General features: G+C 37.7%; 3 protein-coding genes across 5 annotated transcripts; 2 read left to right on the top strand and 1 right to left on the bottom strand.

Moving 5' to 3' along the window:
* Positions 1-371: 371 nt before the first annotated feature.
* On the top strand, positions 372-8,211 carry cryba1a (crystallin, beta A1a). 3 transcript variants are annotated; one of them, XM_051862205.1, is made up of 6 exons: positions 372-515; positions 5,578-5,644; positions 5,746-5,864; positions 6,432-6,573; positions 6,669-6,811; positions 7,542-8,211. In XM_051862205.1, the coding sequence occupies exons 2-6, from the start codon at positions 5,606-5,608 to the stop codon at positions 7,687-7,689; spliced, it is 591 nt and encodes a 196-aa protein (XP_051718165.1). In that variant the 5' UTR covers positions 372-515; positions 5,578-5,605; the 3' UTR covers positions 7,690-8,211. The 3 variants fall into 3 exon arrangements, with proteins under 3 accessions (XP_051718165.1, XP_051718163.1, XP_051718164.1); XM_051862203.1 differs by lacking the exon at positions 372-515 and adding an exon at positions 553-1,082; XM_051862204.1 differs by lacking the exon at positions 372-515 and having other exon boundaries at positions 5,483-5,644.
* Positions 393-3,960, bottom strand: crybb1l3 (crystallin, beta B1, like 3). Its single transcript, XM_051862208.1, has 5 exons — positions 3,080-3,960; positions 2,831-2,949; positions 915-1,047; positions 673-815; positions 393-558 (listed from the first exon to the last, which is right to left on the bottom strand). The coding sequence occupies exons 1-5, from the start codon at positions 3,143-3,145 to the stop codon at positions 393-395; spliced, it is 627 nt and encodes a 208-aa protein (XP_051718168.1). The 5' UTR covers positions 3,146-3,960.
* Positions 8,212-9,189: 978 nt separating the features above from the next.
* On the top strand, positions 9,190-11,578 carry dhrs13a.3 (dehydrogenase/reductase (SDR family) member 13a, duplicate 3). The gene is made up of 5 exons (XM_051862202.1): positions 9,190-9,453; positions 9,570-9,688; positions 9,776-9,899; positions 9,977-10,303; positions 10,393-11,578. The coding sequence occupies exons 1-5, from the start codon at positions 9,327-9,329 to the stop codon at positions 10,650-10,652; spliced, it is 957 nt and encodes a 318-aa protein (XP_051718162.1). The 5' UTR covers positions 9,190-9,326; the 3' UTR covers positions 10,653-11,578.
* The last annotated feature ends 5,926 nt before the right edge of the window (positions 11,579-17,504 follow it).

Raw genomic sequence — 17,504 nt, 5'->3', positions numbered from 1 at the left:
TAGGTCATTTGTGGATGTTCATATGGTAGATATTCTTATATAAAGTAATAAAGGCAGAGATATAGAAAGTTTAGGTAAAGAAAAGAAACATATAATGATGCAAAACTATCAAACAGAACTGATGAATGATTAAACAAGCACTAAAATTGGGACATAAAACAGATTTATCTATTTTCTTTACTTTTTTTAACTAAGGGGTTAGACGTAGAATGCCTTTGCTGTACTGAGAAGTGGTTCTGCAACTAGTTGTAACACATGATCCTATTGGTAATGTCTATTCCGAGAAGCTCATTTGATTATGATGGATGATTTTTTTTTTTTTTTTTTACATTCCACAGAATTTTCCCTGCAGGGCCTTGTTGTATCCACCTGTCCATGCCACGTATCACTCCTTATGCCATCTCGAAGCAGCCTCTGTGATGCGTCTGCATGTCCCTCACTCTGCGCACAGACTGGATCTGGGGGTGATTGGCACCCCATTCATTCCAGTGTTTATAGGATCCAAATTCAAACAGGTACTGATATCCACGGTAGCCAGGGTACTGGTATCCCACCCAACTACAGTAGGAAATGAACATAGCATATGGTAATTCATGAGATGACTTCAAATGCTTAGATAATCTTTATCATTTGTAATTGTAAATATACAGTAAGAGATGGTAAATCACTTACGTTCCACCATTTACTTGAATGCTGGCGACTCTGTCCTGGAAGCCATAGCACCACAAACTTGGGATGTCCTCATCAGAAACCTCCATCTTACGACCATCAAAGTTCATGCACTCATACAGACAGATGTTATGGTCCTGTGGGTCCTACATGGAGAAAGAAACAGTTGAAACTGTTTTTACATTTCTCCTATGATTAATTGGTTATGGTTAGTGATAAAATGGACTGATATAATGTTCTCCCACCATTCTGACGGGCCGGACAGACATGAGGCGATCACATCGGTAGCTGTTGGACCAAGTGTCCCAGCGAGGGTATTCTCCCCTCTCCAGCATGAACATCTCACCAGTCATATCCTGTTGCTCAAAACCCACCCATCTGCAAGACAGAGGAGGGCAAACATACTGTAAATGGTCTGTTTACATCGATTCGACTGCATGTACATTATGGCTGAATTATTTAAAAATCTGATTTTATGATTAACTGCCATTTTTTCCTTGATTTCCTTTCAAGTTAACAGATAAGAAACATTTCAAAAGTTTTATGGAAATAAATTGTACATTTTTAAATAATTTTGATTTCGCTCCATGGAAAATATGAATTCAGGATGAAAGAAGGTTTTTGAAAGAAGTCCCTTAAGCTAACCAAGGCCGCATTTATTTGATCTAAAATACAGTAAAAATAGTAATATTTTGAAATACACCGATCAGGTATAACATGACCACTGACAGGTGAAGTGAATAACACTGATTATCTCTTCATCACGGCACCTGTTAGTTGGTGGGATATATTGGGCAGCAAGTGAACATTTTGTCCTCAAAGTTGATGTGTTAGAAGCAGGAAAAATGGGCAAGCGTAAGGATTTGAGCGAGTTTGATAAGGGCCAAATTGTGATAGCTAGACAACTGGGACAGAGCATCTTCAAAACTGCAGCTCTTGTGGAGTGTTCCCGGTCTGCAGTGGTCAGTATCTATCAAACGTGGTCCAAGGAAGGAACAGTGGAGAACCGGCGACAGGGTCATGGGCGGCCAAGGCTCACTGATGCACATGGGGAGCGAAGGCTGGTCCGTGTGGTCCGATCCAGCAGATGAGCTACTGTAGCTCAGATTGCTCAAAAGGTTAATGCTGGTTCTGATAGAAAGGTGTCAGAATACACAGTGCATTGCAATTTGTTGCGTATGGGGCTGCATAGCCGCAGACCATTCAGAGTGCCCATGCTGACCCCTGTCCACCACCGAAAGCGCCAACAGTGGGCACGTGAGCATCAGAACTGGACCACAGAGCAATGGAAGAAGGTGGCCTGGTCTGATGAATCATGTTTTCTATTACATCACGTGGATGGCCGGGTGCGTGTGCGTCGCTTATCTGGGGAACACATGGCACCAGGATGCACTATGGGAAAAAGGCAAGCCGGTGGAGGCAGTGTAATGCTTTGGGCAATGTTTTGCTGGGAAACTTTGGGTCCTGCCATCCATGTGGATGTTACTTTGACACGTTCCACCTACCTAAGCATTGTTGCAGACCATGTACAGCCTTTCATGGAAACGGTATTCCCTGTTGGCTGTGGCCTCTTTCAGCAGGATAATGCACCCTGCCACAAAGCAAAAATGGTTCAGGAATGGTTTGAGGAGCACAACAACAAGTTTGAGGTGTCGACTTGACCTCCAAATTCCCCAGATCTCAATCCAATCAAGCATCTGTGGGATGTGCTGAACAAACAAGTCCGAACCATGGAGGCCCCACCTCGCAACTTACACGACTTAAAGGATCTGGTGTTAACATCTTGGTGTTAGATACCACAGCACACCTTCAGGGGTCTAGAGGAGTCCATGCCTCAACGGGTCAGAGCTGTTTTGGCTGATGTTATCCTTGATCGGTGTATTATTACAATTTAAAATAACTTTTTTCATCCTCCAGTGTCACATGATCCTCAGAAATCATTCTAATATGCTGATATGGAAACATTTCTTCTTCTTATTAATGTTGAAAGCAGTTGTGCTGCTAAATATTTTTGTGGAAACTGTGATAGATTTCTTTCATGAAGAAAGAAAAAAATTCATCCTTGCTTAATTAAAGTATTAGTTTCTTTAACAAAAAAAATAAAAAAATAAAAAATGCGACAAATAATATTATGCATTTGTTTTGTGAGATGGGTACTTACGGCCCACACTCCACTCTGATGGAGCCCACACGGTTTAGCCCCTTGTCACAAATGTTACGGCACTCTCCACTCAGCTCCATCATGCGCCCTTGGAAATTCTCGTACTCAAACAGGTATATCTGATTAGAGAGATCACACAGTAAAGGCAAATAATTCAGCGAGTGCTTCTTGTACAAAATACGTGTAATGGCAATAATAGATGAAAAAGAGAGAATCTGATAAGAGCATGATGGGACAGGCTTGACATACTCTTTGGGAGCTCATTCCCGTGGCATAGCGACTCCCCATACTTCCTTGCACAGCAGTATGTGACATGGCTGAAGCTGCAAATGATGGAACAGAGAGAAGTTGAGCTTAAATGAAATACTGAATCAAGATTAATTCTGGAATCTTACAGTCAATTCCTCCTTGCTATAAACCATTAGAAACTTTTGGAAATCAGTCATGTGACATTTTTTAAATGGTCTTTGGTATAAAGCAATAAGCTTGGGAGAATCTTCTTCTTTACTCAAATCAGACAAAAGCATGTAAATAAAACGGAGCCACTCGGAAATCACTAAATGGGTTTCAATCAAAAATACTCTAAAAACCATAATACTGTGAACTGTTATTACAATTTAAAATGTCTGTTTTCTTTTTAATACATTTTAAAATCTAATTTATTTCTGTGATGGCACTTTTCAGCAGCCGTTACTCCTGTCTTCAGTGTCACATAATCCTTCAGAAATCATTCTATCTAATAATCTTCTACACCCAAATTAGTCAAGAACATCTAAATATATATATATATATATACACATTCCCCAGTCATAACAAGCTTATTTAAAGGGTGGCCACTCTGAAATGATTGAAATGACCAATTAGATCTCACCAAAACTTTTGCAGTCAGAGGAATGGAATGTAAAAAGAGTGCTGGCGGAGGAAAAGATGCTAAGGCCCGAATGTATAAGGGCTTCAGGCTTCGAATGGGTTGTATATACATATATATATATGCCAGCAGTACTTCTGGAGCAGAATGAGACCAGGCTATTGGATAAAAGTGGTGGCCGTTTGGAGGGGTTTGGAGTGGAAGCTTATCTATGTGACCCTGCTGACTCTGCTCATTGCTTTGTTCCAGGTTACGGCTGGATGTCTGATGTCTACCTCCATCAGCAAAAAGCGTAGCACTCCATGGCCCCTATCTCTTCAACGCTCTCACTCTCACACAAACTCATTCACTCTCTACAGCATGGCTAGCAATGTGCTGACCTCAGTAGACTGGCCACAGACCTCTCCATTGAGAGAAAGAGGACTTGTTGCCGTTGTGTGAAGCTTCAGCAGTTTTCTGGGTGGTTACAGTTATATTTTATGTTGTCAAGGATTTTGCAGCTTAAGTTTGAAGTAAAAGTTCCTATATGTGTGCATTTCGGTACTCTACATTTTACAAGTATTAACCAAAACATAAATAGTGATGAATTTATTTATTCACACAATCACATACCTATGTCTATCAACAAATCAAAAATACATCTCTTTGTAGAACCACATTGAAACTTACCCAAATTATGAATCAATCTTCTTATTTACTTGAATGCCATAATTCACACACTTCATTTTACTTAGTCATGCACCTCTTAGAGCAACACCGGGCCCCAGCCATGCAGCCTGCTTTGCATAAAGTCAAAGGAGTGGGCAGGACATGGATGTTGAATGGATGTGCTTGTAAGGGCCTGTTGCGTGTGTATGCATATGTGAGGCAGAGCGTCTGTATGTGGGCGAGTATGTAAAGGCAGGTGGAAGTGGGTTGTTAAAACATTCTGTAGCTGTCATCGTGCTGAGAAGAGAGCAGAATGCAGCATAAAAATGGACTTTTAATGATAGATAATTGTTAAAAACTATCGTTTTTAATATTTAAGGATACCTATAAGTTGTTGCAAAGCTTGTTTTGCTTGGGAAAAAAAAAAAAAAAACCTTCGGTGAACCTTTGTGTTGTCTATGCTGGAATGATCTCAAGTCGAAACAGCTTGCTTGTGTTTCTGCAAGCATGTGTGCTTTGCCATACACTCCGGTCATATGTAAAAGCATGCATGGAATCACAGTGCCTGGCATCCACTCTGGTGGCAGATGCCAGTAGGCACGATGCCTCCCTGGCTACGGCAGATGGCATTGTGAGCTGGGTAAAGCCAAAGGCTCAGTCCGAAACAATGAGGCCTGAGACAAAGTGCTGACTCCTGCCTGCCCTGTGGCCAATCTTCCCTTTCTGTCATGATACATATAAATAGAGCCCTTAGTTGGAGGTCTGGAGACCGTTGTGTGAAACTCCTGAGCGCTTGCAGCTATTTGTTGGGTAGGTCAGGTAAGCCCTTTATGTTAGTTCTTTCAGCTGCTGCGGTCATCTTTTAGTGTTCTTTGTTGATCTGCAGAACTCTACGGGAGGGGCGCACATATACACAATTGAACCCCAAAACATAGCAAGCATATATGTGGGTGTCTTTAACAAAATATTCATCAGCATTTTTTGTCAATATGGGCATTTCAGAAAATGTAAATTTCTGTAAGCTGTGGTTTTATTCTGTTATGTTTGGATGATATCTTCTAAATTAGCAGAGAGAATCATTGTGATGTATTTTGTTAGGTCTAACTTGTTGGAGCAACGAAGACATTTGGCTGCCATATCTTTCTTGTTTCTTATCCCTAGGCTAATTTGTAGAGTTGCCATAATTTATATAGAACCCAAGCATTTTTTCGTGCATATCTGTGTTGTTCAGGTCTATCAGCATTGAGATATCTTCAAGGATGGCTCTGACTAATCCCATACCAATGGGGCCATGGAAGGCAAGTAAACACTTGATGCCTATGAAATAATGCCGGTCGCAATAGAAAGTGATACAGAATGATATGAATCTCATCTCTTTTGTCTTTGTGAATATGTGTAGCTCACAGTCTATGACCAAGAGAACTTCCAAGGCAAGCGCATGGAGTTCACCTCAGCCTGTCCAAACATAATGGAATGTGGCATGGATACTGTCCGCTCTCTGAAAGTGGAGTGTGGCGCGTAAGTCGTGGATTCACAAATGCATACATCTGCATGAGACCATACCAGACTTCAGTTGTTGTTGTATAATGCTAATTAGAAGTGCTTAACCCCTATAAGAAAAGTATTTGCATTTTAAAAACTATATATTTTAAAGAATATTAATAATAATGTGTATGTAAATTTTATGTATTTGTACAAAATAGAATATTATTTGTGTGTATAATATAAAGTAAGATTAATCTAATCTATAATTTTTACACTACCGTTCAAACATTTGGGGTCGATAAGATCTCATATGCTCACCAAGGCTGCATTATTTGATCAAACGTACAGTAAAAACAGTAATATTGTGAATTATTACACACACAGGCCTATATATAATAACTGTCTTCTATTTTAATATATTTTAAAGTGTAATTTATTCCTGTGATGGCAAAGCTGTATTTTCAGCATCCACTCTTCATTGTCACATGATCCTTCAGAAATCATTCTAATATGTTGATTTGGTGCTCAAGAAACAGTTCTTATTATTATCAGTGCTGAAAACAGTTGTGCTGCTTAATATTTTTGTGTGTATTTGAACAGATGGGTGGGCTTCGAGCATTCCAGCTTCTGTGGGCAGCAGTTCATCTTGGAGAGAGGCGACTACCCTCGCTGGGAGTCCTGGAGCGGCAGCAATGCCTACCACATCGAGAGGCTAATATCCTTCCGGCCAATCTGCTCTGCTGTGAGTTTGAAACCGTATCAACTAATCACTGGTGAAATGGTTTAACCATGTCTCCAAATAAAATACAATCTCTTCCACTGTTATGATCTATGCAGAACCACAAGGAGTCAAAGATTACCGTCTTTGAGCGAGAGAACTTTATCGGACACCAGTGGGAGATAACTGATGACTACCCCTCTCTCCAGGCCATGGGCTGGCCCTCCAATGAGATCGGATCAATGCAGGTGCAAAGTGGGGCGTGAGTACCATACTTGTCTCTCTCTCTATATGGCATTAGCTTCTGGTGCTGTAACCAGTGTTCCCTCTAAGATGCACACGTCCATGGCCACGCACTTCTGATGTTGCACCTGCACAGAAGAAACAGAAATGTATTTTTCACAAGGTTACATCAGAGGTCAAATAAATACAAATAGCACTTTAAAGTCACCATGAAATCAAAATAGACAATTCTTATATTTTATGGAATATTGCAGTATTTATTATAAATCTTTAAATTTTTAAATCATGTGCCCTCTTAATCTTTAATCAAAATAACTTCCCCTGATGATGTGTTTACTGGCGTGAGGGCGGGACAAATTGTCACTCATATGAGATCGACCAATAGCAAACCACAACCATCCAACGATCCAATCATTTCCCCATGGACAAATTCAAGTCCCGCCCTACATTTTTTGTTGTTCAAGAAGCTGTTTCACTAGGAGATATGTCACAATAAGGAGGAAAAGACTATCAAAACTTCCGTGTCATGAAGACTTTAAAGTTACAGCATGATGTAAGCACTTTTTATGTGTACACTGTACAGTTCTGCAATGTTTTTGCTCAGGTGGACGGATTGTCCATCCTATAGAAAGAGGTTTTGCCCAGCAAGAAAAAAAAATCAGAGGGCACATTGGCTGTAACCTTGCAATATTTGAGATACTTAGAATATTAAATTAGGCATTTGTTATGTGTTTTCTCACTGCATGTAGCTGGGTTTGTTACCAGTACCCCGGCTACCGTGGTTACCAGTACATCATGGAGTGTGACCACCATGGCGGCGAGTACAAACACTACAGGGAGTGGGGCTCCCACGCTCAGACCTTCCAGGTGCAGTCCCTCCGCCGGGTTCAACAGTGAGGGCAGCTCGCCCAGCTCCCTTCCTCCCTCCCCCACCTCCTCCTCCTCTTCCTCCACCTCCACCTCTTCCTCACCTCCACCCCTTCATTCCGATACCGGCAAGCCCAGCACAGGCTGAACGTCTGGTGCATTTGGCAAATGTTTACAGCGCTTTCTTCTTTCTGCATTCCATCGATTTGAAAGAAAAGAGTCAGAGGAAGAACTCAAGCAGACTGATTCTGTGAGCGGCACAGTGGTGTGATTTAAGCTTTGCTTCTCATCACTGTCATGATGCAGTCTGTGCAAAAGAGATCAATAAAGGGTACACACTTGAAAAACAACCATTGTGAGAGTTTATTTGATGCATGTAGTGTAGTTTGAAACTAACTTTGTAAAATGGCCCAAATTGTAACCATCATTAGCACTAATATATCCTATAACTATTGTTAAAAAGAGTTGATTTCCATTGGCTTGTGAGTACAGTGAAAAATAGGCTGCAAAGCTGAAAATGAATAAATAAAAGTTTATTGTTGTTTTCAACTATGTTTGGGTACGATGTCAATTTTCCTTGCCTGTCATAGTCAAATCAAAATACATGCAAAAATAACTTATTTATGATAAATATTGACAAATCTATTCACTTTAAGGAAGGAATGAATTTAAACTGCATGTTGGATTCAAATGATTTTCAGCTCCATCTACTGAATCATCACAATCAGAATTTTTTTTTTTTTTTTTTTTTTTTTTTACATTTTTTACAAAAACAACTAAATTTTGAATATAACACATGCATTAAATTAAGCAGCACTTTGCTACAAATGAGTTAAAATTAGGAAAATTATCTAAAAATTTTGTTTCTTTACAATTTGTGTGGTTGTGACAAACACTATTTATTTATTTATTTTTTTATTTTTTATTTTTTACCAAAAAATATATATAAAGCCAACACCAATCTATTTTTTTAGTCTATGGTCTATATATTCATATAAATGTACCTTATAATATTTATATTTTTTAATTAAATATATTGTTTTAAAATTAATATTTGTAAATTGTACTTTTTTATGTAATTTTTAAAGATACCAATATATACTTTTTACCTGTATATATTTGTATATAGCCTACTGTATATAAAATATTTTTTTTATAATAGCCTATTTTGTTTTGTTTTTTTGTTTTGTTTTTTAAGTGTGTTGTTATGGTCTGAGGAAAGGCATTTTAGGGGTAGTGTGTGATAATGTATTGACAATATTGATTAGGAATAAAAAAATTAAATATTTAATTTTTGTTAACATGATCCTCATGTCATCATTTCACAGTGGAAATGGTGCTTTTTAAATACAAATGGCAGGTAAAGTTATGGGACATTTTTGTGGTACTGAAACGGGCTTATTTATCACGCTTTTTTTTTTTTTTTTTTGGTCTTGGTGTAATATCTTAAGAAAGTGCGACTTTTCGTCATGATAGTCACCCCTGACGTAACTTAGAGAAATTGCGCCATCCAGCGCTTGTCAGAAGTTTAAACCGGAAGCTGTCACTGGCAGTTACGAAAACTTAAAAACACGATAACAGTCGGGAGAAAGCAACGGAGCAAAACATGTACTCCTGAACTTTTGAAAATTTGTGACATCTCTTAACTGACGCGGTCAAAGGACATAATGTCTGTCCTGTTGTCAGTGCTGGCGGGTGTTTTGGCTGTATATATACTGCTTTATTACAGCGTGTTTAAAGGAGCCAGATTTAAGAGCAGCGTCACGTTAAAGGGAAAAACAGCAATTGTTACAGGTTGGTAATATTTAAACTCTTTAATACGATATATTTGCATATTTATATCTACTGTAGTTACATCTGAGAACGTTTAACGTTGTCTCAAGTTTGACTAATCAATAATCTGTGTGCAGGGAGTAACACAGGCATTGGCAAACCCACAGCTTTGGATCTGGCCAAAAGAGGGGCCCGAGTGATCCTCGCCTGCCGAAACAAACAGAAAGCTGAAGCTGCAGTTTATGACATAAGAAAGGTGAATTCATCCATTAACCTCAATTCCTCCCGGTTCTTATTACACTGAGATGACTCTAAAAGAAAGAACTTGCTGTATATCCTCCAGGAAAGTGGGAACTCCGAGGTACTGTACATGCATCTGGACCTGGCCAGTTTGAAGTCCGTGCGAGATTTTGCTGAGACTTTTCTGAAGAGTGAACCGAGACTCGACTTGCTCATTAACAATGCAGGTAACTTGAGAGGGAATCTGGTGTATGAAAGCATTTCATCAAGAACATGATTTTAGTGTGTGAGGTTTTCTCTCTAGGTCTTATCGCGTCAGGCAGAACTGAAGATGGTTTTGGCATGGCGTTCGGCGTCAACCACCTGGGCCACTTTTTGCTGACGCTGTTGCTGTTGGATCGTCTAAAGCAGGCAGAGCACAGCCGTGTCGTCAACGTGTCCGCCCTGCTGCATCGGCTGGGTTCTGTCGACTTCAACCTCCTCAACACGCACAAGGATCTGGTCACAGGTCAGTCGTCCTGGGATGCTCTCAGAGCCTACTGCCACAGCAAACTCTGCAATGTGCTGTTTACCCGTGAGCTCGCAAACCGCTTGGAAGGGACGAGTGTCACGTGCTATTGCCTGCATCCAGGTTAGTGGTCCTTCATTTTTTTGTGTGCCATTTTGTTACAAGTATTATTATTATTACCCCACATTTTATTCATTGTCTCGTCCTTATAGGCGTCATAGCCACTGAGATTGGTCGGAATATGAATATGCTACAGAAGCTGCTTTACCCGGTCATGTCCAAGCTGTTTTTCCTAGACCCAGAGGGAGGTGCGCAGACTACACTTTACTGTGCTTTGCAGGAGGGACTTGAGCCTCTGAGTGGACGGTACTTCTCTTCCTGCGCTCTGCAGAATGTGAGCGCTGCCGGACGGGATGATGCCCTGGCCAGGAAGCTTTGGGAAGTGAGCGAGAGGCTGTGTGGCCTATCCTAAGTGAGCTAAGTGGAACAATAGAACTCCACACACAAAAGCCCAATAACAATAACAGTCACAGGTGGCTGGTTTTTGCATTCGGTATATGTTGTTTTAAAATGTGTTGTTGCTTTAAATGAATGCAGTATATTTAAATTAGGGGTTCACCGATATTTAATACCTGCTTGATACAATAAGCTGATGCTAATTTTTTGTAATGGCCCTATAAATTGACGATATTAACATTTTGTTTTAATCAGATAAAAATAAAACACTAAAACCTAAACTGAATTTAGGCATCACAACATTATAATGTACAGTATGAAAAATGGATATTCATATTGAGATTGGTAAAGAGAAAGTTAATAGTAAAAATACTATTAAATTATTAGTATTTTTTAACGTTGACTTTAAAGTGTTAGATGATGGCAAAAGTAATCAATGTAAAAATAGTAGAAATGAGCTTAAAAATGAATTATAATTAAATTGATTAATAAAATGTACATAAAAATGGCCAATAACTAATGTTGTACCAATGTATTGTGCATCTTTACTTTAAATGAAGCAACAATATATGCATAGCTTGGGGAACCGTAACCAAAGTAACCTTTAATGTCTCTAAGTTAATTGTAATGCTTATTTTTGTTGAAAATATGTAGAGATGAAGAAGAGTTTTTGTGAGCTTTGTATTAATGATCTATTGATCTATCTTTCAATCAATCTCTCTCTCTTTCTCTTTCTCTATACATCTCTTTCTCTGGACTATTTCATTGTGCTGTTCTTATAAACATGCGTGAATGTGTTATTGCTTTTTTATTATCAGTTTCTTTGACCTGAATGGGAACATTGCATCCATTTTTTTTTTTAAACTCATGACCAATTCAAATGCCTCATGTATTTGAAAATCAAAATCATACAAAGAAAATAAAAAAAAAAACAAAGAAAAATATGTTCAAGAACAATTTCTTTAATGCATTTAAAGCCTCTTTCCCTTGTCTGATAGGATGTTGTACCCTTTTTGTTCACCGGGTGGCAGTAGCGTGTCACATTTGGCAGCCTTCAACTCAGGGCGACACACAACCTTAAGAGTCTGCAGAGACCTCTGTCAAGATGACAATCATTAGAATAAAGTAGGTTAGATTACACTGAGAATTGCAGAAGTAATTTCATGTAATATTAGAGTTTGCTTTTCCACTGAATGAAAGTGGGCGTCTGGGGCTACAACCATTCAGTGTGATGGGATAACCAAAAAAAAAAAAAAAAAGGACTCGTTATAGACCCTTACCCATATCCGTGCATCTTCAACAGAACCCCTGTCGCTAATAGATCCTTTAACTCAAAATGGTATAGTCACGTTTTGACATTTTTAGACCTCATCTTAGCATCCTGATATTTTTACTCTTCATTCTCTGAGTTACTGTATTCTATCCAGGTGGATGAATCTGGTCAGTTTTACCCAGTTTCTCCTATGCTCTTAATGTTTTCTAGCCTGAAAGTATCAGAGTATCCACTGACTGTCACTCATGCCATATTTATAAAATCTATTCTGTGCTCATGTCACCGATCTCAGCCACCTCTCCTCTGTGTGTTTGTTCTCATGCACGGCAAGTCTGTAACTACACCGTCCCCTTTCGATTCGTTTTGTAGAAGCAAAACACATTGATGAGTGACGGCAGGTGTTTACTTTGGACGCACTCCCAAGCTCTTTGGCACAGTACTTAACGACTGGATTAGTGCATCAATTAGCAATCACTGCATGGGAGGAGCCTGATTGATCGAGACTGCTGCTGCTGCTGCTGCTAAGGCTGGGCGTGGGGCATGCTGGGGCATGTGAGTGTGGGAAGCATCTGTGTGTGTGTGACTGTAGTGTCCAGCTGCTTGAGAATTAGTTCAAAGGATTAATTTCACTGCATGATGGCAGGATAAAACCATACGGCCCTTGTTGACCTTGTAAGGATATCGCATGCATACCTGGAACTGGCACATGATGGTGATTTACTAAAGCTAATGTGTCTTTTAAATGATAATACAAGTTGGATACCACTATAATATATGAATATTTGTCTCATTTATATTGTAACGAGATTTAATTTTATTTATTTATTTTTTAAATATTATGTATTACAATGAGACAACTGTTATTATATTATAACTGTCTCATAATATAATATTTGTTGGGTTGTTTATGTTATAACAATACAAAATAAAAAAATAATATTAGAGTTGTCTAATTAATAATAATAATAATAATCTTGTTATAGACGTTATGTAGCTCCGCCCCTTTTCAGCGCTGCGCTCGTTGTCTTTTGACTTCCGGTTTGTATTTCCACAGCGATCTTACGTATTTATGAATGAACTGCTCGTTTTAAAATCTTCCCGGTCTACTGACATTTGTTAAGACATCTGCTTTAAACATAACAATGCTCATGATAACTTTCATTAACTCTACAACAGGTGAATCCACTTCACCAGCTAATTATTCTTCAACAGCGATGCCATAGAAATATACAGAGCTACCGCAAAAACGGAAGTTCAAAGACAATATTCTAAAGATGGCGGCGCGCTTGTTTCTCTGGTAAATAAGGTCTATAGAATAACCCAGGGTAGATTTGGGTTACTTTTTTTTTGGTCTGTGTGGTAGTCAGAGTTTAGGAAGAATGATACACTGCAGCTTAAAATCAAAAGTTTTGTGGCTTTTAGTCCATGTCCTTTATATTTGTGGTTGTGTATAAATGCCAATGTACTCCTAAATGTTGGCCAAATAATTTTTAGCAGATATGTGCATCTTAAAATTAACATTTTTTTAGGAATTCAGACCAAAAATAGTGACGACTAACTACACAGATTCTTGTCCAATCAGATGCTTTCTTGTATGAGAATGTCCCTTCCCTATAATTGCCTGCAATTGATGGCAAGTAGCCCTTTGCATCTAAGATGAGTGTGAAGTAAGTAAATCCTGTTGGCAGTGTTGGGGAAAGTTACTTTTAAAAGTAACGCATTACAATATTGCGTTACTTCCTAAAAAAGTAACAAATTGCGTTAGTTACTTTTTATGTAAAGTAATGTTACGTTACTTTAGTGTTACTTTTTCCTCACCTCAGCTGGGCTTGTTTTTTAAAAGCAACAAAAAAATTCTATTTTTGACAAATGTTAAGGCCCTTTCACACCAAAAGTGAAATGAATAAGCTTCAGGCTGATCACAAATGTTAGTCTTTGCTTAGTATTGTTGAATTGGATCATCAAAGATCAGCAGCAAAGACGTTGGTTAATAAAGTGAGATTAAATACATGAAGTATATTTGTTTAATATATTTAATAATTCCAGGTTTGTGTAATAATCTGAGTTTGCATTTCACTGTTTTTATTCATTTTGATGAATACTGAATCTGTTTTTGTGCAAGTGAGATGAGTAAATGTTTATTTAGTCTAGAACTACAATAAATATCATGTTTGCAGTGCGCACAACACTCTGCACTTACGATTTCTCTCAACACGGCGACAGGAGAGCTGTCAGTAAATACATGGGGAAAACAAAGTAACTTGCGTTACTTGTTTGAAAACGTAACTCCGATATTTTGTTGTGAATTTAAAAGTAATGTGTTACTTTACTAGTTACTGGAAAAAAGTAATTTTAATACATAACTTGTAATGCATTACCCCCAACACTGCCTGTTGGCTATTTAAAAAAGGCACAAGATTTTTGTAATATCCACTCAGACTTTCTTTTTTTATATAGGGAATATGTCAAGCAGTTTCACTAGGTTTTTAAGTTATATTTTTAATAACACATAATTGGCTGAGGAAAGCAAGATTATTTGATTGGCTCAGCGCGTGCAGTGACTGGTTTTCAGTGCGGAAGGTAGCAGGTGGTCAGGGGAGCAGCACACTTCGATCTCAGTCTGAAAGGAGGGAGAATGGCAAAGTGATGCTGGGTCTCACTTTAGAGTAACACGTGAGGTGTGAGATGAGAAGGGGGGTTCGATTGTGAGACTGGGTGACAACATTTTGGAGAGTCATTCAAATACAGGCTGCTTGTGTCACAAGCAAAGCCTTCCTGTTTTTCCCTCTCATCCTCCCCGTGCAGAAATGCCATCTGAAGGCGGTAAATAGAAGCATCCTTTGGGTCATGTTATTTCCACAGGTGCAATTAACACCCCCATCTGCTAATCTGTGATTAACGATGTTTACAAATATGCTGCACATGCCGGAGAGTGTCAGAATAGCAGCTCACACCTTCTTCTTACTCTTTACTCTCTTGTCTGTCTGTCTTGCCTGCTTTTGTGTTCCTGGATTAGTAATTAGGGTTTTGGGTGGGAGGTGGCAGAAAGAAACCATACCCTTATGCAGTAGCATCTGAATAGGGCAAATTTACCATGAATAAATAAAATAAAATAAAAAATAATTTGGGTTTGATATCTTTTCTGTTCTTTTAAATACATTGGGTTTCAGAGGACTGAGAGCAGTATTTATGTAATTTTGGAAGGAAAAAAATAAATAAGTGTGTAATATATATATAATATATATATATATATATATATATATATATATATATATATATATATATATATATATATATATATATGAAATTCGTGTTAGTTTTTTAATTACACTTTTTACTTACATTCACCATATATATATAATATATATATATATATATATATATATATATATATATATATATATATATATAATATGGTGAATGTAAGTAAAAAGTGTAATTAAAAAACTAACACGAATTTCAGATTTTTGTAAGACCTGCTGATCATGTTCTCCAGCATGATTTTGATCAGTTTGATTTTTGATGTGTACATAATGAAATATAACTATAAATATATTTTTTTATATAATTAGCATCAATCTGTTTAATTATAAATATCTGAGTTTTATAATATACATTTAATTTTAAATATAAAATCCCAGGTTTTCCTGTGTGTTTTTAGATGTTTAGACCTCACTGGATATTTATTCCCTGATCTGATTTGGATTTTATTTATAAATACCTTGAATGCTTTTATTATTTATTATATTTTTGATGCATTATTGCGTTCTTGTCAATCCTCATTTATTCGAGTGCTTGCCAACAGATAATTGCAATAATTCATTGCCGAAAATAAGAAAAATACTCTCAGATCACTTAATTAATGTAGAGACTTTTAACATCATTTTTATTTTTTATTATTACAACTTTATCTTTTTTTTTTTTTACTTTAATCTTAAATATACATAAAATATATTAAACTTCATAAAAACGTTCATTCAAAATCACTATAATCATCAGTATAATGTTTGCATACTGAATTGTGCAGTTGTGATTTCTACAATATTGAAATTGATCTATGTAACCATCTATATCACCCCTTTACATAGCAAAGACGGCACAGAAAGAGCGTCAAAGGGATAGTTCACCCAAAAATGAAAATTCTGTCATCATTTACTCCCCCTCAAGTTGTTCCAAACCTGTATAAATGTCTTTGTTCTGCTGAACACAAAGGAAGATATTTGGAAGAATGTTTGTAATGAAGCAGATCTTGCCCCCCATTGACTACCATAGCAGGAAATATCTTCCTTTGTGTTCAGCAGAAAAAAGAAATTTATACAGGTTTGAAACAACTTGAGGGGGAGTAAATGATGACAGAATTATCATTTTTGGGTGAACTATCCCTTTAAGTATTTTTGCAGAACCTGAAACTTAAACCTAACTTACCCGAAACTTTAAAACTATTCGTTTGTTGCCTTGTAAGCACTGGCATTTCCTTCAAGAAATGGGAAATGTAGTTTTGAATAATATATATATATATATATATATATATAATATATATATATATATATTACACTCACCTTTAAGGTTCTGTGCCTGTCATATAGTGTTGAAAACTTTCCCAGTGATGTGCTGGTTTAAATGAGCCCGTTGCTCTTTGACTGTACCTGGAGACAGGAGTGCATTAAACAATAGACAAGCAAGTTATTGCTGGTTTTGTAAAAGCTTCATAAACATACATTAATTTACACCATTTAGGTAAATGAGCCCATTTCCTTGTTTTAGCAATTTGCTGTAATCTAATGAAGAAATGTAGCTTGCTGTGCACAGCTCTGAAAGCATGCTGCTGGGTATGCCAGCTTTATAAACGCTATCAATTAGGCTGATGCTGCAATGCTCCACAATTGTTTTACTAATTGCCAATTAGCTACCTTGAAATAAAGCACCATTTTTTTTATTTTATTTTAGAGATTTACTGAGCAATCACTCATTTTCAAACAAGTACAGGATATTTGCAAAAACATTAACGCTGTCCCAAAGGAAGGAAGGTGATATCTTGTGGTGTAGGGAAGAAAACTGCATCAATTCATTTCTGTTTGTATGGAGGAGGAGAAAGGACAAGAATCACTGTTAATCACAATTTACTTGGTTGAAACACACATGACACGTGCAGTATTTACTCTCATTTTTAATCTGTCGTACTCCTGAGAATACATAATGAATTGCCAAACAGCAGGCTGGTTAATAATTAGTCAGGGCGTCTTTGGTTAAACAAAGAGAAGGAAATACTCTAGATCTTTAATGGTGGGTTTCAGTCAAGTTGTGACAGTCATTCATTAAGACATGTCTTATAAAAAGAACAGCTGGCGTAACAACAGTCATGCTCTGTGTTTTTGGAAGTGTGTTTTACAGTGGAGAGGTGAGACTCTGAATGGATAACAGCTTCTCTGGGGCTGTTTTTGTTGTGATGCATCACATGAACAACCGTTGCATTTCTCTTGTCAAACGGCCAGTCAAATGCGAATCGCCCGGTTACTCAAAGACAATGAAAGAATTCCAATTATGCGCAAACTACTTCAGTTGAAGAGCTCAGCGAAAGCGCTAACGTTGCTGTGA

Source organism: Ctenopharyngodon idella, chromosome 15 (assembly GCF_019924925.1).
Source record: "Ctenopharyngodon idella isolate HZGC_01 chromosome 15, HZGC01, whole genome shotgun sequence".
Classification (NCBI taxonomy): Eukaryota; Metazoa; Chordata; class Actinopteri; order Cypriniformes; family Xenocyprididae; genus Ctenopharyngodon; species Ctenopharyngodon idella.
This window is presented reverse-complemented; position numbering and strand designations above follow the sequence as displayed.

Excerpts from the sequence above, each read along its gene's own strand:
- cryba1a (XM_051862203.1), top strand. The coding sequence starts at position 1,003 with ATGAACATCTCACCAGTCATATCCTGTTGCTCAAAACCCACCCATCTG. Across the intron at positions 1,083-5,577 it reads GGGCAAACATACTGTAAATG|GTCTATCAGCATTGAGATAT; the intron begins GTCTGTTTACAT and ends TGTGTTGTTCAG. Across the intron at positions 5,865-6,431 it reads CTGAAAGTGGAGTGTGGCGC|ATGGGTGGGCTTCGAGCATT; the intron begins GTAAGTCGTGGA and ends GTATTTGAACAG.
- crybb1l3 (XM_051862208.1), bottom strand. The coding sequence starts at position 3,145 with ATGTCACATACTGCTGTGCAAGGAAGTATGGGGAGTCGCTATGCCACG. Across the intron at positions 2,950-3,079 it reads CGGGAATGAGCTCCCAAAGA|ATATACCTGTTTGAGTACGA; the intron begins GTATGTCAAGCC and ends CTCTCTAATCAG. Across the intron at positions 1,048-2,830 it reads ATCAGAGTGGAGTGTGGGCC|ATGGGTGGGTTTTGAGCAAC; the intron begins GTAAGTACCCAT and ends TCTGTCTTGCAG.
- dhrs13a.3 (XM_051862202.1), top strand. The coding sequence starts at position 9,327 with ATGTCTGTCCTGTTGTCAGTGCTGGCGGGTGTTTTGGCTGTATATATA. Across the intron at positions 9,454-9,569 it reads AAAAACAGCAATTGTTACAG|GGAGTAACACAGGCATTGGC; the intron begins GTTGGTAATATT and ends ATCTGTGTGCAG. Across the intron at positions 9,900-9,976 it reads CTTGCTCATTAACAATGCAG|GTCTTATCGCGTCAGGCAGA; the intron begins GTAACTTGAGAG and ends TTTTCTCTCTAG.